The following is a 26,207-nucleotide window of genomic DNA, read 5'->3' on the forward strand; positions in this document are numbered from 1 at the left end:
TGGTTTTGTGTGGCCAGTGATGTGTACTGCCTGTAGGTCTCGAGCTCTATCATATACCTCGACCTGTTTTTGTTTGTGTGTGTGTGTATACGTGTGTCTCAAAATGTTTTGTATGGTGTTATCAAAATTGGAGAGACCGAAAGTTGCTTTATGAGTGAATTTCTTTTTGGTTATATATCTGTTGTTGTTGTTGTATTTTATAATATCTCAGTCAGGCACAGCAGAATACATTAAGGGTTTCTTTTTAAAACTAGTTCCAAGTGCATAGACAGTGACTGAGACGACAGGTCTGAGATAACCAGACTGAGACAGAAAAAGTAAGGTTAGCATGGGTGAGAAAATTGGAGTAAAGTAGTCTTGCCCGAGGTCACACTGCACGGCAGTTCACAAGGGCTGATCCAGTGGGAGGATTCAAACCCACAATCATTCAGTCACAAGTTGGGCACTCGAACCAATGTGGGTCCTCACAATTCTGGTGAATTCAATATATTCAAAACACTAAGTCTTGCAAGATGCTTACTTTTGTACATCTATGGTACCAATGGAATAAAAAAAATTGTTGAAGATTATATGGGAAACTGTTGATTAATGGGGAGACACTACAGTTGCGAAAACTCTACAAGCCAAGTAAGCTAACATGAAATTGTTCCAACATTTCAATAAATATTCTGCAGAAATGCAATGTCACACATGCTTGTATCAAGATGTATTCCCAATGCCAAACTTACTGAAGCATTCAGTCATTTTGAGCTCCTCTTCTCCATAGTAAGCAAAAACTCCAAAATGAATACAACCATCATGGTTCATGACTGTACAACATATGACAGTGCAGTAGAAACTAAGCTAAATTCAACAACACTGATGCCCATTCCAAGGACAACAATACCCGTGGAAAAGTGATACTTCTGTTTTGCCTATGCCATGCATGCCAGGACAATGAAACTTGCTAACCGCTCATGCATTTTATTAGCTATGATGTAAAACAGGTCTATATGTTAATCCATGGTAGATTTAAGGATACTATTACATAATATAATTTAGTGCTCTTTAAGGTTGGTCTATCAATCAAGAACACATACAAAAAAATTAATGCTTTTATTATTCGGACATTATGTTCCGATTTCTGCCCTAAATTTGATATTTTTAAGATTTTTTTTCTCAAGTGATCATTTTTGCAATCTATAAATTACATCTGTGAAAATTATTGGTTTGTTGGAGCTAGCAGTGGACATCAATGAATGAGAAACAAATAAAAGCATACATTTAATTTTTTTTCCATCATCTTATTGATGTTATACATTAGAAAGAGATTTTTATGAAAAGATTTTCATAACATTATAGCCTTAGTCTTTTCATCTATAAAGTTCTAAAATGGAATAGCGACCTCTGAGGATTCATCATGTAGTTCATTTTAGTGAAGAAAATATGCTTGGGGATATTTCTGAATCAAACACATGGAATTTGGGCATTTTGTTCAATCAATTAGAGTGGTTGTTTTGAATAAAACAGCATCAACAGGTGGTAAATATCACCCCCACTCCTTTAAAGACATGAAGTGTAAATACAATTTTCAAAACATGGGAAGATAACTCTAAAAATAGTCATCTGACAATAATTCTTTTATGTGACACCAATACTTGTCATACTACAGTGCATGCCAACTTTTATGAAAGAATGTCAGATGGTTCTGGAAATAATAAACAGACAAGAAAGTGATGGACTTACAGAATCAGTCTGTAAAAACAATTATTCTTCTGAAACATGGTATCTCACTTACATCCATATGTTTGTTAGCATAACCCTTGCATCTGACTTTCATAAACTTCAAACTTTCACATAAAGCTTAAACATTGCTGACCATAATACTTAAGCAGGCAAGACAGGAACTTCTGGCATATCAATGTATAAACTTCGTGGGTTTTTTTCTGTTGCTGTAATTTTTAACAATTTTTGTCATATCACTATGATGTCTTCAGTGTGGCAGTTTATAGTGATAGCTAGCACTGGGGTATGCTGCAGACATGTCCCACCCAGTCACATTATCCTGACCAGTCCTAACGCTAACATTTTAATCCAATTTATATCCACAGAATATTATTCAAAGGTTCAGCCTGATTCAGCCACTGACTGTAAAATACATGACTTTCAAAAACTTCACAAAATTTCAAGATTGTTCACCATGATACCTAAGCAAGTGAAATGGAAAGATTTTAACTCCTGACATATCACAGAATAAACTTATATTTATAGTGATACTATCCAAGTTCCACTTGAATGCTTTAAGTGATGTTGAAGATATGTGACTTCAAACAACTTTAATGCACTACCTTAACATTGCTGATGTTGATGCTGCCACTGACATCAGAGAAGTAACTTATGCCCTGACACAAAAAAGGGGGAACAATTTGTACAATGCTGATCACACAAACTACATTTTTTATTATTATGGAACAGTTTCTAGTCACAATGCAAAAGCATGCCTAGCACATGAAGATATATCAAAGAGTTCATAAGACTTAGTGAACAAATGTGTAACAGATGGATGAAGGGACAAGCGAGGAAACACCATAAAACTAAAAGGTACCTCCCATTCCTTCTTCGTGTCCTCCGCTAAAATGGCCTTGTCAGCAGTTATTTACAAGTATATAGTGCTATTAGTAGGTCTTTTTCAAAACCAGACTGTGAAAAAATAAAAGCTTCACTGAAAGTCTTACTGTTTCAGTCTGCCAGAATGTGTCTACTACTGCACACTGTTTGTTGCCAACAACATTATAGTACCACAACCAGGCCTCTGGATTGATTGGTTCACCCACAGTACCCAACACTTTCAATGAGCTTCTGTCATATCTAAAGAATGGAGACAATATAAATAATTATTTACATGCAAGTTTTAATTTTTTTTTAAAGGTTCTGTAATGCATATTCATGTAGAATTAGAACTAGGAATGTGTCCATATGACATGGATGCCCCCACCAATATGGTACAATTCAAAGACAAAGACAAAGTTCCAAGTAAAACTGAGGCTATAATTCTGTTAAATTTTATCAGAAAATGGTGTCAATAAATTTTATTTAGGATTTGTTCTTATTAAATCTCATAATAAATTTGATTTTAATCCATTAAGTCCTTCAGAAATTGTTAAGCAGAAACAAAATGTGCATTAGACGAGTTACAATATATGCTTATTTTGTAGGTGTCACAGAGGCATTAAAAGGATCAGACTGAAAGTAGCATTGATAGTTGATCCCTCAATTCATTTTATTGTATTCCATGAGAGAGAGAGAGAGAGAGAGAGAGAGAGAGAGAGAGAGAGACAGATATATGATACCAACTTTGTAACAAACTCATCTCCATATCGCATGATGGCTCTAATGGCAGTTGGTGCTGTATAGAACTTGGTCACCTTGTATTTCTCAACTGTTGCCCAAAATCTTCCCGCATCTGGGTAGAAAGGTGTCCCTTCAAACTGAAACAAAAATTTTAAATATGAATTACTGACAAGAAAGAATAAAAAGACACCTTAACATGTCACAAACTTTACAGAGTGGCTGACAGAACTAATTTGTTTGCTGTAAAACAGTGCAAACTAACATAAAAACTGAATTAAAGGTGATCCTCATAATATACTGTTCAATCTGTCATTATATGAAACTGAGCATTCTACGCGCAAGATTGCTAATTCCATGGATCTTTACAAACACCAGAAGTCACACCAGTAATCCCAATGGATGTGCCGTATCCCAGTCAAGGGAATTAGTTTCTCCATTTTTCACTAAAGTTAGATCCAGGGATACTTTTTCATGTTCTGCCTCTTTCACTTTCTTGGCAAGTGATTCCGAGTATGTTTTCATCTGGAGATCGCTTTCAAGTCCGACCATCACTGAGGTTAAACGTCTCGATGACATCTGGCTGAGCTCTATGGAAATCGCTTGAGAGCTCGAGAGATTAGGGGAAGCTACTCTGTCATAACAATGCCTATGCTTGAAGTATACACGATGCTATCCCTCATCCTAAGCAATGTATATTAAATAAATCCTGATTGCATAATGGGAATCCTTTGCTTAAAAAAGTAAGCATGGCAACAAAATGTGTGCGTCAAATTTCTCCAGCTTGCGTCTACGATGCACAAATGTGTGACAATGGAAACACTGTCATGTTACATAACCATATTTAAATATAAAGTGATTCTGAAGTCTTGTCACTGATGCTAGCGGATTTCTCTTGCCAAGCAGGGGAACTAGTCTGTTAACAAATGTTGAGCAGATCAATAATAATAGACAAAAACAGTGCATACATCTAAAAAACATTTACAGAAGAAACCTAAACTGTTTAAGTTTCTTTCTGTTTTCGAAATTAGTCTATTTACATCAAAATTCATCAACATGAATGTTACAACATAAATGTATTGTTACACTCATAATCCATTATGTCTTGGGATGTTCTGATACTGTATATAATGTGATGCCAATACGTATCAATGAAAATTCCATGGCTAGTAATTATAAAGTCATCAGTTCAACTTTTATCAGGAATTCATTTTCTTTTCATAAACATTATTGAGAAAATCATAAAAAAATAACAAAAGAACCAATTTTTCTGAGACCAGACTACATAATCTGTACCTGTGTCCAGGTCAATTAGTTGAAAATGTTCTATTTTTGGACACTGAAACTTCAACCAATGCATCTGTCAGAATGTAAATGTGTTACAATTAATGTTTATTTTTACGTCACAAGAATGCTGAAGGGAAGATGGAAATCAGGGGCTTTGCCAGTTTGTATGGACTATGTTTGCAGTAGGTCTAGTTGAAGTTACCTTAGCTCTTTAAGTGACTAGTTCTACTGACAGTGTGGACTTTAAAAGGCTTGAAGAACTAAGGTAAGTCTTGACCTGTCCAGACTGTATTGGCACCAACAATTTACAAATATCAAAGAAGAAAAGGCAAAAGAACATGTATTTGTCATCAAGTGATACTTTTAATCTTATCTGTAGAGAAAGTGTTGATATTATGACGATTATGTTGTTATTGTTGTTCTAGGGTTTAATGCCATTTTTCAGCACAAGATAGGCTATACATGGCAGCCAGTATAACTGGTGGAGGAAGAACCCTGGAAAACCCAGGGAGGAACCACCGACCCACGAGAAGCTACTAGCAGGCTCTCCCACGTACCCACACTAGCCGAGCCTTGGACTTGAACCCACGCAGACAGAGGTGAGACGGCAGTGATCCGGAACGGTAAACGCTTTAGACCACTCAGCCACTTGGGGCCCCCTATGACGATTATGATATACTATTTATGACATCCATAATGACAAACCAATTTACAACTAATGTTTTAACACTGAAAGTGATAATATAAATGTAAACTTTGTTTACCTTTAATTGGTAGAAATTGGAATGCTCGACTTTTTTATCAGTTTTGCTTCATGTCATTTTCTACCCTGGTCCTGGTTTGGATATCCAATGCATTGTGACGAAAGCCTATGAGGGATGGGTAACCCAGGATAAGCTAATGCAACCCCAGAGATACCAGGCAGTGTGCAAAAGACAGCAGTCATGTTATGAAAAACCAGAGATGGAGTAAAACCCGTAGTGAACAACCTCTGTTATCAGCAACCACCAGTTTCAATTTATTATATAAATGCATTGTCAAGAGCAAGCACCTGCAGAATGCAACCAGCAACCATGGTTTTTAAACAATATAAAGCATTTCAACACTGCTATGGATGACCATTTCTCAAAAATGTAGATAAACACTGGCTATTACTTAACCCTTTGAAACCACAACCACATCAGACCTGCCAACCCTAATGAGTCCGTCTCAGTAAGTCAGTTGATTTTTTTTCTGTAAGATTTACCAGTTTTCAGTAAGGTCTAACAAAATATCAATAACTTCTATTGTAAAGCTGGAAAACATAATTAAAAGTTCGTCACATCAACGATAAACATTATGTTCAACTGAAAAGTTTGTACAGTACACGTAGACTTTTATTTACCACTAGTACAAATGCATAAACTCCAGTTCCAAACCCTATGCAGCTCAATGGCTTGTTGCTATCTATCAATTTTAATACTTCTTGGAAATTCTTTTCCATTTCACATGATGATGGTAGTACTAATATTAGTACCCCATCTCCTACCTTGTGGACAGGGTACTAACATGAGCATATATGTGTCAATGGAGCAAGCCGGTTGTGATTCACACCCAGTGCTCTTTTAGCAAAATATCAACAATTTGAACATATTCCTTGCATATAATGAAATAGATCGAGTAGTCCTCTTATTTAATACCAGAAGTATCGCAAATCATTGTAGAAATAATTGTAAAATCTTGTTTATCTATCTTAGCCGATATTTTCGTTTTATCAACTGCCATATTAGTTAAAATAATGATTACTTCTGTTCTCAGCCTCATTTGTTTGTGTGCCATATAAGGACAATGAGACCTGATTTGGAAACGTAAAGAAAACATAATAAAAATATGGCTCGGTTTAAGTCAGAACTTTTGTGCATTAAAAGTAAATATGGTTTATTGGCAACTTTGAAATTCCACCAAAAAGCCATTATTTGCCACTTGATTGATAATAACATAGCGTAGAATATCCTAATATGGTCTGGCAAGCCTTATATAGAAAAGGGGTTACAGCAAGAGTCTCGCGTTATCTGTCGTGGCGGACACGGTGAGGTTAGTGTAACTATGCCAATTTATGTTATTGTGTAAGGGCTTAATAAATTCAAAATAAGTCAAACTTCTTTCACAACATGATTATACTTATGTAGTAGATTTCTACACTATTTGTTTTTCTGGCTTTAGTGATCCTTTTTTTTTGCTCCATTACATGATATGGGATTAGTTCGTAGCCTCAACCACAAAAATCAAGTTGAGGCTACGACATCATAGCTAATAACGACGGCAATCAAATCTCCCACCACGAGACATACTCAAATTGGCATGTGACGTCCAGTAAACGTAATCGTGTCCTTTCCAGCTTTTATTCGCAAGAACCTGAATACTCCTTTGTATTCTTCTGTGCTGATTATTAACATTTTTCTAGAAGCTTGTTTTCCCTTTCATCTTAAATATCACTTTCTGGATGCCATTTTTAAAAATTCTATGATCAAAAGTTTGATCATGCAGATGCTTCCCATGAACAAATAGGTGCAGTTTCAAGTATCTGGGGTGTTGCTGTAAAGTTAGCCTGTTCCCTGACTAATGTTACTAATTCTAAGATGAAACCGGATCCCAATAAAACACATATGAACCAATTATCCAGATTTTTGGCAACAATCATTTTTCCGAAGAGTTTGGTAGCATGCCCTAAGTTCGTATTTTAAGGGTAATTTTCTAAGACTTACATCAAAACCATAAGAGTTGGCAGGTCTGCCACATAGGAGGGTTTGCACAACAATGACAATGTCATAATAAGAAGTAGCAGTCAAGTTTGTTTCTTGCCTCTGGAATCAATCCATAATGCCTGGGATGAGTTGGGTCTTTGTCTTCAAAAAGTGTGTATTGTATTCCGGATTTGACTGTCATTGTAAAAAATTGGTGTTATTTGTAGCTTTACTGATGCTGCAGTTCTCTCTGTTCAATGTGGTGCAGCGTGTTACACACTTTGTTTATCAAGTTAATCTCTTTATATCATTGGTGAATTAAGACTTTGGCCTTTATCTCTTAAAAAATTACATTTCTAGTTTCGTTCATTGGTACTAATAATTTTCCATTTTTCCCCAAAGCATCATCAAAACAGCTAATTCACACATAGCTAACTGTTCAATTCTTGTGACAGATTTTAAAGTAACCTTAGTTACTTCACAATTCATAGGTTAAAACATGTAGACCTAATCTTCAAACAAAAAGGGGATTGTTGTATGATAGATATTTATCTTCACTGCCATATAAAATTCTGAGATGGAAAAAATTCAATGTTTTAACAACAGCTGTGAATAATCAAAAACAAAATGCATGTATAGTAATAGAGAGTATTTTTCCTTCTTAAATGCTATTAAATTTCGACCTTGAAATCTTGACATCTTGCACAAACCTGTTATGAGAGACCAGCGGTGTTTTTTTGTTAGCAGAAATGAATGATGTTTCAGACAGGTGTAATCACTGTTTCTACATTGGAAAATATGATCATACACAAGTAGGAATGTGAGAAATGTATTAAATTACCAAGCTAAAGTGACTCTGAAACTATGAGCATACATACTATAATTCCTGTGGCCCCATTCATAAGTGGTCCATATGTGACATAGGTGTTATAACAAGTGACTAATATATATTCAGATATTGCTTAACTTGAACTAGTGTGAATTGGCATGCTTTAATTTATGTATACAGTGCCATCTAGCATCTCAAAGTTTGTCTGTCTTGTATTGTTTCACATAATTTCTTCCCAGGCCCTGTTTTGGCTTTGTGTTGCATACTGGTGAAAGCCTAAGCAGGCTGTGTGACCGGGCTAAGCTAAGGTTACCAAGCTACATAAATTTATGTGTGAAAGACATCAGCAGTATAATAAACGATAGAGATATTCCATGTCGTTATTCTACACAGGAAAACACGTTCATACACGTGTGGAAATGAGAAAAGATACATTATAATACCATTAAGCCGTTCTTGTGATTCTCAAACTATGAGCATACTTACAATAATTCCTGTGGCCCCATTGATAAGTGGTCCATATGTGACATAGGTGTGGCCTGTAATCCACCCCACATCTGCTGTACACCAGTATATATCGTCTGGATGATAGTCAAAAACATATTTGAAGGTGGTGGAGGAGTAGATCATGTAACCTCCCACAGTATGAAGTACACCCTTTGGTTTGCCTGTTGACCCACTGTGAATCATGAAAAAAAAGAAAGATGACTTTCAAAATTTTTTGATGACACAACAAGAGTTGTCAGAAGGCATTGTGTAACTTGTGTGGTTCATAGGAACCATAAAAGTGACCTATGCTACAAGCGAGACACCTGATGATGAATTATGTTTCAAAACTATCACCTATGCTGAGAGACCATTTCATGCTGAATAATGTTCTCCAATTACTATACATGCAGAGACACCAGCTGATGATGAATTATGCTCCATAATTACCACCTATGCAATAGGTGAGGCCAGCTGATGTTGAATTATGTTCCATTATAACCACCCACATGTATGCTGTGAGGCCAGATGATGCTGAATTATGTTCCATAATAACCACCCACACGTATGCTGTGAGGCCAGCTGATGCTGAATTATGTTCCATACTTAACACCTATCAGTGAGGCCTTGCAATGCTTAATGATATTGCATAATTACGACCAATGCTATGTGTGAGACCACCCTATGCTGAATTATGTTCCAGACTTGCTACCTATGCAATTAGTGGCCACATGATGTTGAATTAAGTTCCAATTAGCAGAAGTAACTCCTTTTTCATAATGCTGTTTAAAGGATCCATACAAGTTACCTATGCTAAAAGAGAGGCCAGTAGTTGCAGAATTATGTTCCATAATAAACACCTAAATTATAGCTGATGTCAGATGATTCTAAATTATGTTCCATAATTACTTCCTAAGTTACAGATGAGGCCAGCTGATGCTGAATTATGTCCCATAATGATCAATAAAGCTGTAACACAGGCCAGCTTTCTTTCTAAAATTAGTTTACATAATTATTACCAAAGCTATAACTGAATCTGGCTGATACTGAATGTCAATAAAGAAACATTATAACAATGCCAGAAACATAAACAAGGTATTAATAATATGAAACCACAGCAGATGAAATCAAGTAAACAAAATGTAACCACTTTAATGAAATTTAAAACTAAGCAATGCTAAAACTCAGGTAATGACATATAGTAGATTTATAGTTGGTGATTTATAGTTGGTGACACTTGCTTACAGCATCACCATAATGATGATTACATTAAACTCCTGTAATTTACTGCATCTCTCAAAGACATGAAATTACTGTGAAAACATTTTCATTTTGTTCTTCTGTATAAGAATTTCTATAGGTTAGAATTGAAATAACACAGCGCCTACACATAACTCCATCATCTTGTTTTTGCTTTTTCTCACCCCAACTGTTTTCATTTTGATCACATGAAGCCAACAATCAAGTTGGGATCATAAGGCAGCATGACCATTTCATTTTCTTGCACATTCGTTTTGCTTTCTTAGCAGAGTTATCACTCCCAATACTTGTACCAGTTGCAGAAGCCATGCCTACATTTTGAATGTCATTGTTTTTAATTAAATCGTTTCCTACAGCCTGTAAATACAGTGCATTTGCATTAAAATCTGATAATGGTCATAATCACAGCTGCACTGATTTAGGTATCCAGAATGAAAAAGATATCTTTAAATTCTTTATCATGAACTCATTTTTATTTTTTCAACATTGACTGGTCCCCTACCCAAGTCTGTATCAAAATATAATGAATCTGTGACACATGTTTTCAAAAATGAGAAAAATGTGATTTCTTCGAAATGTGTCAACAACACTGAATAGATATATAGAAGTTGAAGTAGTCAATTGGAATTTCACATGAAACTACATGCATCCTCTGCCAAAGTAATTACAACCGCTAAGTACATCATGTCTGATAACCTTTCTCCTCAGACTAACTCAATTTTAGCTGCTACATTTAAACTAAAAATCCCCCCCCCCCGCACATTGGTTTTTTAATAAAACCCACCCCCATTCAAACTATAATGTGTCCAATTTACCTACACAGGCACTATAATAGCAATGTCTGCCTCGAAAAAATTGTCCAAGAAGCTTATAAAAACAATTATTTGAAGCAAAAAATTTAATTGTCTTGTGACCACACCTTTTAGTTTAATAGCATTGTCTTTTGATGGTGCAAACACACACACACAGACAAAAATACAAAACATCAAGCACTAAAAGCATTAAGAGGACATGACAGCATTGATAATAAATATCCAAGTCTGGAACAATGATGCCTTAAGATTCTGTCAGGTGAACAATTCTCCAAAATACAGTCAACCTCCCTCTTGTATTAAGCTACAATAGTCCAATATTTTGGGCACACTATTCTATTTACCTTGTGCCTCCTGGTTACACCATGATCATATTAAAGTCAACCTTTATAAAGTGAAGCAAAACAAAGTCCAGTCTGGAACTGTTCTCTTTTTATCACAAGAAATAAAAACATCACAAAAATATGTGTATCTAACAAATCTTATAATGTGAACATGTCATCCTCTAATGAAGCAAGAATATGAAACAGTCAAAAATACATTTTCAGAAATTATTTAACTACAGGCACTAATGATGCTTAAATCAGAGTGAAGGATTTCTGGCTGCTTTCAAAAAGGCTGTAAATAAAGGAATTATAGATTATGGGATGACTTTCTGGCAAATAATTTTTCTTATTGATTCTACCACAATGGTCCTTTTTATGTACAAGATTTATAAATGTTCTGTACATAAATGTATGTTGTTTATAGAAAAAGAAGCCACAGACCTTGTGTAAAGCAAAAACAGGGGGTCCTCGGCATCCATCCAGACTATGTCACATTCATCGCTGGCCTTCTCCATCAACTCATGCCACCAAAGGTCACGATCATGATGCCATCTGATGCGCAGCTGACGAGCTGGCCTTTTGGCAGGGGGTTCCTCAACACTATCTCCATTTCCCTCCACAACCTGCTCCTCAAAGGGACTTAAATGGCGCACAACCACACACGTTTCAACCTCATGGCCACTAGAGAAAACAAGCAAATTCAGTGAATTTTTGTCCACCTCCTACCATGGTGAGATCATACAAAATTCACAATCATGAAATCTATCATTTGAAAGTGACCAAGTTTCATAACCCTAACATAAAAAGCATCAGAGGAAAAGGGCAAAAAAGTAGTAACAAAACCGATCCTTGACCATCAAACTATGGAAGTGTTTAAGTTTGCTATGGTTCTTCTTTATACCTCAAACAGCTTTTATGGTACAAAGTAGAAACAAAAGAAACCCTACGATGCCTACCTATGATCTTGACCTTGAGAATAAGACACTGAATGTGATATGCAACTTACCATCAACAGACAATCTATAAGTTTTTCAATCTTCATCAATCTGTTTTTAAACATCTGTTAAGTGTCGAAGCAGATGGACAAATCGAGTGGTCTAAAACGCTCACCGTTATGAATCACTGCCATCTTACCTCTGTCTACGTGAGTTTGAGTCTCGGATTCGGCTAATGTGGTTATGTGAGAAAGTCTGCCACTAGCTTCTCATGGGTCGGTGGTTCTTTCCGGGGGTTTCCCGCTTTCTTCCTCCACCATTTATAGCCTATCTTGTGCTGAAAAATGGCGTTAAACACCTACAAGAAGAAGATGGGCAAATGTTAACAAAACCTACACTACTGACCTGTGACTTTGACCTTCAAGATAGGACCCCCAATGTGGTATGTGACATTCCTTTCTGTCATGATAAATAGTTACATCAAGTTTCCTCAATTCAACTCAAATGGCACTAAATTTATAGAGTGGAATGGAAAGTGAAATAGAAAAATTTGACAATTAACACTTTGACAATCATTCTGAAGACCACGATGTAGTCTGCCACACATGTTCTAATGATCATGCACATGTATACCAAGCTTCATTTCTTAATCTCAGATGGCTTTAACGTTATAGAGCAGAAGGGAAGGTGTGATGGGAACAAACTTCCAAGCTGTGACCTTGATAATAAAGATAACACAAATGAAGTATGCAAGATATCTTTCAGAGATGCTTTATAAGTTGTTGTTATAGGGTTTAACGCCAATTTTCAGCACAAATAGGCTACACATGGCGGCCAGTATAAATGGTTGAGGAAGAACCTGGGAAGACCCCATGAAGAAACACTGACCCATGAGAAGCCACTGGCAAGCTTTCTCACATACCCACATTGGCTCAGCCCGAGACTTGAACTCACGCAGACAGAGGTGAGATGGCAGTGATTTATAATGATGAGCGCTTTAGACCACTTGGCCACTCGGGGTCCCCCTGCTTTATAAGTAAACAAGGCTTCATGTTTTAATCTCATAAAGTTTAACAATTATAAAAAGGAAGGGAAAATGCCACAGAAATGTAAAATATTAAGCTCTGATATAGTTTGGAAATGTTAATGCAGTGAACGTTAATTCACTTCAATTGTGCAACATTTTCAGGGCTTGGATTTTTCAAGCATTTCAGTGTCACTGCAGCAATAAGAATCTCTAGATGTAGCAAGAACTTTTACTGAAGTTAGAGATTTGTGTGGTAAAACCTCAACAGGGATCTCCATAAACTGCTTCTCTAAGTTGGCCAGAATTACATTTTTAACACTTCTTGACTCTCCAACCAAGCCTTGAAGTATTACCAATGGTGACAGTGTTGTCTGTCATTGAATCACTGGATTCAATGATTTGAAATCATGTCCAATTTCCTTGATTCAGATGAGTTCCACATCTGTCACTGGTTGAATTATTCCTTGTCCTTTTAAGACCACGTATCACACTACTGATCAATCTGGTTGGTTTTCCGGTAATAGCATAATTTTAAAAGTTGTCACATGTGCTCCCAACACACATTAGAGCCCAAACAATCTAGCTGAAGTTAAGACCAAACTACTGTTAAATCAATGGGGCAACCTTCAGCCTCCAATACTCAGCTACCAAGATGCTCTCTTCCATTAACACAAAAAGGACGCAACCCACAGCAAACAGGTTGCCTCAACTCAGTTGCAGTGAGGATGCATCAGATCTATTTCACAATCCCAAAGCTGCAGGGGCAGTAGTTAAAAACAATCAGGGACCATAACTCGGTAAGCAAGGCTAACATCAGAATATGGTGAATGGGTAATATGGGGTTACAAGCAACATTGAATGTGAAGATACGAAATTTAGTTGTCAAGCGTTATAAATCTATATATAATGGAGCGGAAGAGACAAAATCAATAACAGGCAAATATAGGGCTACGAGTCAACATGTGCATCAAACTGCATCAGAATATGTTGGATAGTTTTTGAGCTAAGCTAGTTATAAGATCTTCCAGTGATGTAATATTGATGGAAAAAAAGGCAAGAATTCTGTCTAAATTGTACTAGAGAAGATGTAACCTCTACAAGATGTAGGCAAATGTAAAAAATATTTACATAACATAAGGCAGCAAATTAAGTGCAAGAGGAACACAAGTATGAACTGTTCATTGGATGGAACTGGTGATTTTTACTATATCAATAATGTCCCATAAAGTTAAATGACGTGTTTTCGAATCTATATTAAGCTAACTATTATTCAAAAGTAACATGCAAATTTTCGTTGCACTAAATAAAATAGTACTTCAAAATTGAATGCTATTATTCGTCAATATAATAATGGAATATAAACTTTGAAACAATCAGTCATGTCGCTATAATTTATTTCTTGCTCCCTCCATGTGTACTGATCACTTAAACCAGCATACATATACTGTCCTACCACACACAACTAGTAGGTGGTTCAAAATTCTACATTTGTGTAAATTATCTCCAATCATAAATTTTTAAATCTTTATCCTAAAAAGTGTAGGTTAAGAACTCTGACGTGCACACCTGTCTTAAATGCCACATTTTTCCTCCAAAGGCAACATTGAGAATTATGTCGTGTATTGCCTGTTCTGTCATTGCTTTGCTCACCATCAATAATCTTAATTATAGCTTTGCTTTTGGGGGGATATAAAAAAAGATGATATTGACATTACTTACTGCTGATGGCACTTTGCTATGGCTTCATCCGAGATATCCTTCAGATTAAGTAACTTTGTTCCTCGCCACACTCCATCTGTTAACAAATTCAACAACTACATTACCAATATCTTACAATGATTTGTGTTATATGTAAATGGATGCAAACTGAAGTCACATGGGTAACAAGCATACTCAATTAATATTTTGGTCCCTGCCATCATTGGTGAGGTCATAAAAGTTCAGTCACGAAATCTGGTTATGAACTGTAAGACACATCTATAAAAGTTACTGGGCAGGCTTAGAAAGGAACCAAGATATACTGCTCCATCTTGAAAAGCATGACAGGGAAATTGCTGAAAAGGGGTTTTGAAAAAAGCAACCTAATTTAGTAGCCTTGACCCTGAACATCGTAACTTTGTGATATATGAGATACCAGCAAACTGAGAAACGAAATTGTACCATGGTTCTCCCTGTACCTTAAACAGCTTTTATCATGTAAAGCACAACAAATTTTTTGACTTGTGGCTTAACCTTTAAGAAAAGACCAAAATAGTTCAACTGCAAAATACCAGTATGCCAAACTTTATCCATTTATCACCGACTGCTGAGAAGTTACAGGCAAATATGAAACCAAAATTGTGACCTGACCTTAAAGATAAGTCCTCCCCCATCACACAATATGTTTGGTATGCAACGCCCATTTTAGTCGTGATACAGTTAGAACAAGTTTCATCCCCTCATCTCAAATGGTTCTAACATTATGGACATAAAAGGAAAGTGTTAACAGAAAAATTCAGCATATGGTACATTGGCATTGACCTTGAAGATACAACTTCCCATGTGGTACACAACACACCTGCTACATATACGTTGACGCATCCCTTAATTTCAAACAGCTCTAAAGTTATAGAGTGGAAAAGAAAAGTGTGAAGGAAAATAAACTATTCAGCTTTGGCCTTAACCTTGAGGTATGATGGAATCAAAATACTGAGCTGTGACCTTGACTGTGAAGACAGACCCCCCCCCCTCCAAGTAGCACAATGCATACATACATTCTTGTGCTGACATATATGTAAAAAAACATTTCATGCTGTAATCTCAAATTCCTCAAAGATTGGAATAGTAAGCATTACAGAAAATTTAAAATACAGATCTATGACCATAGAGATTCATGCAGCGACATTAATTTTGTGAACAAACACACCCAGAAGTTATGATGTTTAAGTAAATCAAGTTTAACAAGTTTTAATGTTATGGTGTACATGACCCTGACCTTGAAGATAGGACTTCCAATGTGGTATGGAGCACACCTTCTAATGACTATATATAAATATTTCATTCCTCATTCTCAAATGCCTGTAAAGTTATAGATTGGAAGGGAAAGAGTAATGAAAAACATGCATATAAAAAGTTCAGAACATAATTTTTGACTTTTTTAAAATTTAATTTTATGTATCATGTGCAAACCTCTTTTCAGCTGTAAGGAATACTCAAACTGACATGACATGTGCAATAAATATAACTGCCGTTAAGTGCACTTTCTGCAAGCATGGACAAGACTACATAGATATGTGTGTGATTAGGATTTTTAACATAGCTTTAACAATGTTTCAGTCATATCACTACAATGTCTGCAGTGTGACAGTTTATAGTGATGTCCAGCACAGGGGCATCATGCCACAGACATATAGTATGATGTCCCACCCAGTCACATTATCCTGATACCAGGCCGATCAGTGCTAACACTAGCCTATTAATGTTGAGCACATAGCGAAGTAGCTATCATTACCATTTTTATAAGTCTTTGGTATGACTAGGCTGGGGTTCGAACCAATTCCCAACCACATCCGAGATGGACACACTAACCACAAGACCACTGGATCGGTGGGTGGGGTGCATGTGTAGTTAGAACAAATTTTAATTATGTAACACTTACCTGTCATACCATTTAGCTTACCTTTTATGAAATGGGAAAAAAACCTTGTCCACACCAGATGCACCATCCTCCTGTTCCAGAAATTTCTTAATACACATGCATTCACTCAGGCCCATGCACAATAGCGCCTCAATTTATTCTAGGACTTTGACTACCGAAGGACATAGAGTAGGGTGAGAGGTGGGCATCCAATAGTGTTGGCTAATTATTTCTTAATTAAAATTAGTTGAACACCACCCCCCCAGTACTTTCAATATCAGTAATACATTACTTGCCACAATTGTTACACTGAATTTTTCAGTGAGAATGGAGGTTGAAAACCTCCAAAGGAGTACAAATTTATATTACTCACCTTATAGCTGAGCCACTCAACTGTCATTATACAGCTGCAGGTCAGTGTGCTGCAAAAATTGGACCCAAAGAAAATACATCTTGGCTCTGGTTTGACAAGGACAAAGTAAACAAAGGTTGTATGTGATCACCAAGACACAGTCTCCATAATGTCCTCTCATGGGCTTTTACATTCATCAATGAAATATCTCACAGTGAGAGACTTATAAGCTCTCTTGACTGCAAGTTAAAAACATCACCCTAGCCCTTTAACAGAAGCAAATATCACTTGCTACCCTTCCTTCCACTTACTGAAGCTGCCAAACACAACCTATGCCATAACTGGGTAAAGAATCTATCATTTCCAACACAGGTTCTTTGGTCTGGGATTCAGGAGACATAAAATTAAAGTCCTGATGTTTTTTCTATTGCTTCCTATAGCACTGCAAAGCAACAGGCGATAACGATGCTTCCTTCAAAAGACTAAACAAAGCTGAGGTCAGCATAAAAAGCTATAGTCTGAATCCACACAGCCTCCAAAACCTCTAATGTCTTCACAGACAGGCAGATGAACGACCCCACGAAATCTTCACTTGCAAAGCTCCAATGTCAGGGAGTTGGGTGGGATGTAATAGCCCTGTTATCTTGACTACTTACTAATGACTGAAAGCCTTGATGTTACTAAGAGAAGTGTTAACTAGTAAATGAACATGTCCTATGAATTTCACCTTGTGGTCTCAATTAATTAATAGACAAATGTGTTACCTCTACAACATGCTAGGAGATTCAATAGCTGTTGTAAGGTAAACTGCGTTAAACAAATGTAATGAAAATGAAAACACAACCTCGATACTAAATGAAAACACTTAAAGTGAAAACATATATTGACAATATTCAAGTGAACTTTGATGACCATCCTGAAAATTTTGTTTGCTTCCAAGGTAATTTCCACATGCACAAATGGTCGGGGCTCATAAGTGACCAAAAATTTATCATTCTCTTCAAAGAAATTTTGATAAGGAACAGACTGTGGGATAAAGTTTGCTAATCAAGAGGAATTTGAATGCAAATTCCTGAACAGCAAAAAATCATAGACAAAAGGTCATTTTTGTGTATCTTTGACAACATGGTGTGGTGTGGAGAAGAAGGCAATATTGCACACTGGCCTGTGTGCAGAGTCAGACTGGGTTGATACACAGCACATTTTAAGAACTTTCTAGAACAGGACTATGGTGCATGTGGCATATGGATGATATTTTATTTCCCCATGTAGAAGGGTAAACTAAACAAAAGTGACAGGTCACATATTACTAATAATAAACTGAATATTTTTCATTCTTCTGTGCAGACTGTTGTAGCTTTTGAGACTGGTTTTCCCTTTCTCCTTCAAAATACTTTTGTTCTTGGATCAGGGTCTTCTGTTAGATTTAAAGTTGGAGGATGAGTTGCCAAAGTAGGTCGTGGGTTTGGGAGATTTCTCCAACTGGTGATACAGGCTTTTTTTTAAGTAGCTGGGTGTACTGTAAACAGTATCCAGGTAAACCATCTGGCTTCCGGCTGATAATAAAAGCCCATGTGGATAACACTGCTAAAATATGGCATAACAAGAAAACCAAAAACTTGATCATGCAGGCATTTTGTATTAAAAGAAACATGGTCCTATTAAGCCTCCATACTTTGTAAAGTTAGTCTGGTTCCATGGTCAAATTACTGAATCTCATATCAAAACCCAGATCTGGACCAACACTAGACAAGTCGGAATCCAGACTGATCTTATTTTCATACATTTGCCTTTATTTCCTAAGTCCATAATTTGTGGCCAATTTGAGTAAGAGTTACAGTCAAATCATATGGGATGGCAGGTCTGCAGATCAGGGTAAATGTTGTCTGCAGTCAGATCAAATCTATACTCAGGTATATATGGCAATGATTGTTTGTGAATGATAATTACTTAGACTCAAACAATTTTGAGTTCTTTTAAGTTTTTGTAGGAAAAAATGGGTTGATTTACAAGCGATTTGAGTACCACAAACAAATTTAGTGAATTTTTGTACACTGTGAGGTCACTAAAGTTATATCTTGATGAGATCTGGCTGTGACCCTTGCGACAGAGCTGCAGAGCTAGTAGGTGGACACTGAAAGTAACCAATTATCATTCGAAAGGGCATATAAAGTGGAAATATTGGTTGTGACCTTGACTTTGATCATAGAAGTTTGATTTTGATACATGAGATGTCAACATATAAAAAACATAAGTGTATCATGGTTCATCCCTCAACCTCACACATCTTTTTGATATAAAACAAACAAAAGCAACCAATAAACTGATCGGTACCAGTAACCTGGTCTTTGAAGAAAAGACCCCAAAAGTGGAATGCAACACAAGATATAGTGACAATAAACTGTACCAAATTCCATTAAATTATCTTAAACAGCTCACAAGTGAAGTGACGCTTAGGTGTGCATAACTGAATCAATGTTAGCTTGTTTTGAGATTATCTTTGACATTTATGACAGTCAGCTGTTCTAGGGTTTAACGCCATTTTTCAGCACACGATAGGCTATACATGGTGGCCAGTATTAATGGTGGAGGAAGAACCCGGGAAAACCCCAGAAAGAACCACCGACCCACGAGAAGCTACTGGCAAGCTTTCTCACATAACCACATTGGCCGAATCCGAGACTCGAACCCATGCAGACAGAGGTGAGATGGCAGTGATTCGTAACGGAAAGCGCTTTAGACCACTTGGGGCCCCTATGACAGTCAGCGAAAGAGGGAATCAGTTAATCACTTGACTGGGGCAGTTTTTAAATAGATCAGCTTTTGTTTCCTTGGCCATCCAATTATAATCAGTAAGAGGTCTCGCTAGGATTTTAAAACTAGGAGTCCAGGACTCCCATTTTGGTTAAAATAGGAGTCCCACCATCAAAAGTTGCAGTCCCTACTTTCCTACAGAATCAACACAAACATGAGTGCATCTATTTTTAGATGGAGAGGTTTTCGTAATGTAATCACTCACTTTAATATAGCTTCATTACAACAGTCCATTGACAGGATTGCAAATTTATGGTTTATTTATTTGTCTATGTCCTTGTAGTAATTTTAGGCAATGGTTAAATAGTATCTTATCTGCTGTTTTTTCCCGTACTTTCGCAAATACGTGTCAGGTGAGAAAACAGATTAGACCTTAAAGAGCATCTCGCGAATTCCACAACATAGCATTGTCCCATACATTTCTGACATACATAATTTGCATTTTAAAGTTAAATCTTTAATAAAATAATACCTTGGCTTTGCTTTCAATGATCTGTATATTTTTCTGAAAATATTTGCCCAATGATTTATGAAAACAGACAATCTAATAAACTGGTACATCCCAGACTTAGCAAAGTCCACCATTATTTCCCGTTAGGCCTACTGGTTCACTTACAGTTTCAAACTAATTTTATGACGAAATAGTGTACAAGAGGCAGATAATAATCACCGATTCAGATCTTAAAACACATGTTTGTATGTTTTATCATCAAAGGATATCATGCAGGAAATTGATAGTTGCTACCTTACTCGGAAAAGGGTTAATGGTCAATCAGCAATCAAAACATATGCTCGTGAATGGCCAAGAATTTGTTTGTCAACGTAATTGGTATCAAAACTAGGCCTAGCTACTGATGTATTGATGAATACATTTTGCTACAACACTAGAAATAACCGGGCTAAGGTGAGCTGCATTTAAAAAAAGTATGGTCAGTCAATGTACCTCTTGCCGTTTAACCCCAAAATACTTATCCAAATTTACGAATGGCATTTTGTCTAAGTCTCAACATGTCTTGATTCTCGTGCACTACTTATTCCGATACATTAGGAAATAAACACAATAACGAAAGCTAAAGTTGTTTATTTGATGTACTTTTATAAATGACCACATGTACATCTCTGGGTCTTTCTGACTCTGAATTCAATCACTCTAAATATCAGTACATTTTCACATCCGGCCGCCAGTCAAAGCCTTTGATCTTGCTGCCCAGCTATTGCATCATGTTCTTTTTGATGTACTTTTATAACAACAACATGTATGTCACTGAATTCTGTAAAAGTAAATATCAGCACAGATAACTGATCAAAACATTTTCCCACAAAGCAGGTGGCTGAAGCAGGACTGGCAAGTCTTAGAAATCTGCCGCACACCTATAACATGCGTATGGAGGACTCCCACCTCAGGGATTTTCTGTGTCCTAGATCAAAAATTGGCGTCCAAATATGCATAATTAAGCGTTTCTGAGATCTCTGCTTTCATTGTATTTTATTGGCAATTATTATATGCAATTAGCGAAACATTTAAAATCTCAATGTTTTAGATCATGTATCTTTAAGTAAAAATGTACTGCTCATTATGCTCAGTGATTCACTTCATGCTTTGGAATTACTCGATTTTGTAAAACGAGATGGAATAATTTTGTGAACTGTTAAGTAATTTTCGAATGATTTAAAAGGTGTGCAACAACTTACGACTCGAAAAAAACAATGTGTCCCAGAACATACAGTACACAAAAAATTACTTTTAAAATTAATTTATGGTGTCCAAACAAATACGGTAAATACGGTACACAAAACTGCCAACTGAGATGTTCATCCTTGATAAAACTGACTATGCCTTATTCCTGTTGTCTGATGTAAGACGATCTTATTGAGCTAGTTATGATATAGAAATCAGATATCTGATTCATATACAACTTTCAATGTTGTATGGGTATATATCGGCATTAAAATGATTTGAGCTAAAAATAGAACAAAGTATAAAATAATCTTTTCTGTTTAGGCAATATACCAAATATATATCACGGTCATAAATAATTAGGGAAATACTTCATCACAGCTGCAAGCTCACAACTGTAAAAAATGAACAACTATTCAGATTTCAGTTCCAACTCAAGATTTTCGTTTTGATTCCTAAAACTATGGGGTCAAGGTCTGAACGAATCTTCAGTTTTTAAACCTACTGAGAACCTTGCAAGTTTCGTCACTTCATCTCAGATGGCTTGAAATTTATATTGTGGAAAGTATGAGGGAAAACTTTAAATAATGAGCCACAACCATGAGCTTAGAGACAGGCCCTAAAATTTGGTACATGACTCACTTTCTAATGATGATGGAAGAGTATACGAAGTTCAGAGCCAAAATGAAAGTCTCCGATGGAAATATTAACACTACACTAACCCACACTTTCTTCTGCTGGACAGGCAAAGATACAAAATACCATGATTAAAAGGATTTATGGTTGTTGTTGTTGTGGGGTTTAACGCCATTTTTCAGCACACGATAGGCTATACATGGCGGCCAGTATTAATGGTGGAGGAAGAACTTGGGAAAACCCTGGAAAGAACCACCGACCCACGAGAAGCTACCGGCAAGCTTTCTCACATACCCACACTGGCTGAATCTTAGACTCGAACCGGCGCAGACAGAGGTGAGATGGCAGTGATCCGTAACGGAGAGCGCTTTAGACCACTCGGGGCCCCAAAAGGATTTATGGTGTATGAAATATTACTGGACACACTTAAAAACGATATGGTCACTAATATCCATTTACTTAAATAGTCTATTCATACCTGATGTTAGCAAGAACCTGCACTTGGCATCCTGGATTCTGTCAGATAGGGATTCTGATGAAAAACCACCGAACTACCAAACAAAAAAAATACAAGACTAGTGGCATATATATATTTAAGAGATGAGGACCAATCTCTGTCTAATGCAGACACCTTCAGCCTTATCTTCCAATTAAGGAAAACCACCCTGAACGCATAAAGGAAGTAACAACTGGGAAATTTGGAATAACCAATGACATCCCTGTGACAGGAGCTTGGCAAAGTTATGACTTATTGAGCACTTGTGTAAGCATCTAATGAAAACATGAGACCGTTGCTTTCAAAACATAAGAAAATGCTATTATGTAGTGAAACCACTTTAAAATAAGCAACCAAGACACTGGCTCCATCTCTTTCTCAAAAGCAGGCATATGCCAATCCAGAATTCATAAAACATAGCTATATAAATATAAAGCTGTTCAATGAAAATCTGTCACTATGGAAAATGCTACTGCCAGGCACCCATAATGCAAGGATTTACTGTAACTGTGATTGAGTTCTCTCCATTTTGCTGTCAATTTCTGCTCTGTATGCTATATATGTTTTATAGTATGCAAAGGTGATTTTCAATAGCAAAGCCTGAAGGTGTCTGGGAGCTAATACAGTCTAGATGGTTTAATCTGACACCAATTAATTGTACTATATTTTTAACAGACCAAGCCACACATTCTCTAAAAGGATGAAAAAATTATGTCCTTTCACAGCAGAGGCCATATGGAAAAACAAAAATGCATTACGTTTAATACCAGTAGTATTCATTCGAATACGACAGGAAAATGATAAACACATTACAAATTTGGATTCATTTCTCAAGAAGAATAAAGTTTTACAAAACAACTGTCTTTTTGCATTGCAAGATTTTTGCATCTTTGCCTCAGGTGACCTCTGACCAAAGAAAGTCTAAAATACCCAAGCCCAATCTTAATCACAAGTAGCTTATGTGTCGATTTATTACGCATATAACAAGAAAGTGGAAATGATTCACAAAGTGCATAAAAAGTTAAAACTTTTAGTACATAGTTGGTTTCATATATTTTTTTAAATTATGTACGGTTCGTGTCAGTTTAAAGATACAAGACTGTAATACCAGAAGAAATATGGGAAACTGTAACAAGCAGTTGTAATAAATTTTTTCTTATTTAAAGGATGTTCAGGTTTACATGATTATACCTAAATAAACAAGTCTGGACCTTCAATCACAATCTGCTGCATGGTACAGAAGATATTTAAAAGTGGAAAGCTCTTGAGAACAGCGACATGTCACATTTTGAATATACATCACTGCAGTTCTCTCTTCTTCCTTGACATGTCAGCTATAGGCATTTGTATCAGAATTAATTTGAGGCACAGCACCTCTGCACATTCATGGTCTATACTATATAGATCGGATAATATAGACTAACATATACTCGCTTATAACTCGAGTCCAACCACAAACCCTGATCTGCCAACATATACCATAAACACTTACTTGCTATTGGTAACTCTAGACGTCTGCAGTATGTACAAATATTTTTAAGTGTTAGTGCCACTATTCCCATTCAGAAATGCATGAATGTCATGCACTGCGTTAATCCATTTCATGATAGTATTCATTAAAAAATACTTGTATCTACAGTTATTTGGATTTTAATAAATTTAAAATATTACCAATAAAATAAATACCACCCACTGGAAAGTGAAGTGTCCATCATATGTTACCTTGCGTGTTCACACGTGTATTACTTCCAATTTCATGCACTGTTTATAACTCATGCAATAAAAGTTTTGATTTGATTCATATTTTCTTCATAAGCCAGATCTAATATTCCAAAGTAATATTTTCCAAGTTATCTGCCAGTGCATGGGGCCAATATGCCCTTGGCTTGTAAAGGGTCACTCTGTATTAAAGTTGACAATCCATTTGACTGAGCCACAAATTTAATACTTGTTCAGTGCCACGTAGAGTCCTAGCTTGTAAGTCTTCATTTTCTCAGGTCACAACCCTTTGATTGAGCTCTGAATCTGATACTTATTCATTGCCAAGTAATGCAGTGATCATTTGAACTACCTGTGATCTTGCCATACAAACGATACATGTTCAGTTAAAATGTCACTTACAGACCTCATTCTTAGCACCAGCTTATGATAGTAAAGATGATGAATACGAGTCTGATAATAGTTACGATGATTGGACAATGACGCAGTATTTTAAAACTTTATTGGGTCACTCAAACACTGACAATACATTTTTGGGCTTTTTCAAAGTTGATATTAAACAGTGATATTTATAGGATACTGTAACTCACAAAAGTGTGGATTTGCACCTTCATTGTTTATCTGCAAGACACAGAGAATTAATATATTATGGGATGTTGTATATCAGATCAATCTGGGCTAATATTTTCATACTGGTAAGTGACCTATAATATAATCCACGTATTTATCACTTAAATGGCTTTAAAATGTCAAGCATTGCAAATTTCTATGGAGTTTATTACTTGAAAATGTACAAAATATATTTGCAACATATTCCAATTAATAATATAATTGTATTTTATACTGGTTTTGTCTTCATTTTTCCTAATTATCTATCCATTCAGTTTGGATTGTTTATTTTTCCAAAGTGCAACTATGACTCACTGACAAGTCACCTTTTCAGATAGATAAACTTTGACTTAAATTCAGGTTAAAGAGAAAAGAGCTTTTTGCAGCCCTTAAATGGGAGTGTATGAAGCGATTAGTATTTTAGTCAACTTAGTATAGAGTATATATGTAATGCACTTGCAAATCAGGATCTGTTTTTTCTAATACTTATTACTTCTGGAAAACAACACAAACCATGATATTCCTGTGCATTATGAGATTACAGACTTCAGTCTGTGCAGCTTGAAGTTGGATTCAAGTTATCAGTCAGTATATAAGGTAGATATAATTTTAAATATTTGAGACTGAGGAAATCTGATATGGTACTGACATTTCATTCTTTTGTAACGAAAACTGTTACAAATGCCTGTGCAGTCTGACAATGTTTGAACCAATTTCCTCAGCAAAATTAGACAAATCAGACAATAATTTATAATAATTAAATAAGGGCCCCAATCTAGGACATTCTGAGAGAAAGTCTGATACATTATCTGTATTGGATTGAGAAATTCCACTTAAAATTATGTGTGTTACTTGGATACCTGATAACCCCTCAACGACGTGCCAAGTTTCATATATATTCCAAAAAGTATCACTTGCATTGGCAGGAGTCTGCTCCAATATCCAATGCTTACCAACAACTATGATATGAAAGATAGTGAGGCACTACAGTCATTTACATTTATCTCCTTTTAAAGTTCCAACAAGAATACCATGTTAAGTTATAAACCTTCAAAAGTTGCCAGAATATAAATGAACATGAAAAGTGACCTGCTTCTGTCCATGGTGCATAATACCCTTCAAAATTAATACACCAAGTTTCAAGATTGTATATACACAAAAGCATTAGAGAAACCAAATCAAATGCAAGAACTTCATGCAATCAATGAAGGATAAAAAATGTTGTGGGTTTAATGCTATTTTTCAGCACATGATAGACTGACTATACAGGATAAG

The 26,207-nt window shown here is 36.1% G+C and overlaps 1 protein-coding gene across 1 annotated transcript in view; it reads right to left on the reverse strand.

Annotated features, from left to right (window-relative positions):
• Nucleotides 1-26,207, reverse strand: part of LOC149807595 (acetyl-coenzyme A synthetase, cytoplasmic-like) — a 50,257-nt gene that overhangs the window by 17,423 nt on the left and 6,627 nt on the right. The window contains exons 2-7 of the mRNA XM_089968597.1: nt 22,587-22,659; nt 14,732-14,807; nt 11,492-11,731; nt 8,653-8,845; nt 3,334-3,467; nt 2,715-2,847 (exon numbers count right to left, since the gene is read on the reverse strand). Of these exons, the coding sequence (XP_089824723.1) occupies nt 2,715-2,847; nt 3,334-3,467; nt 8,653-8,845; nt 11,492-11,731; nt 14,732-14,807; nt 22,587-22,659 (849 nt within the window). The remainder of the gene's footprint in view (nt 1-2,714; nt 2,848-3,333; nt 3,468-8,652; nt 8,846-11,491; nt 11,732-14,731; nt 14,808-22,586; nt 22,660-26,207) is intronic.

The sequence above is a fragment of the Sinohyriopsis cumingii genome, chromosome 1 (genome assembly GCF_028554795.1).
Source record: "Sinohyriopsis cumingii isolate HCF-2022 chromosome 1, ASM2855479v2, whole genome shotgun sequence".
NCBI lineage: Eukaryota > Metazoa > Mollusca > Bivalvia > Unionida > Unionidae > Sinohyriopsis > Sinohyriopsis cumingii.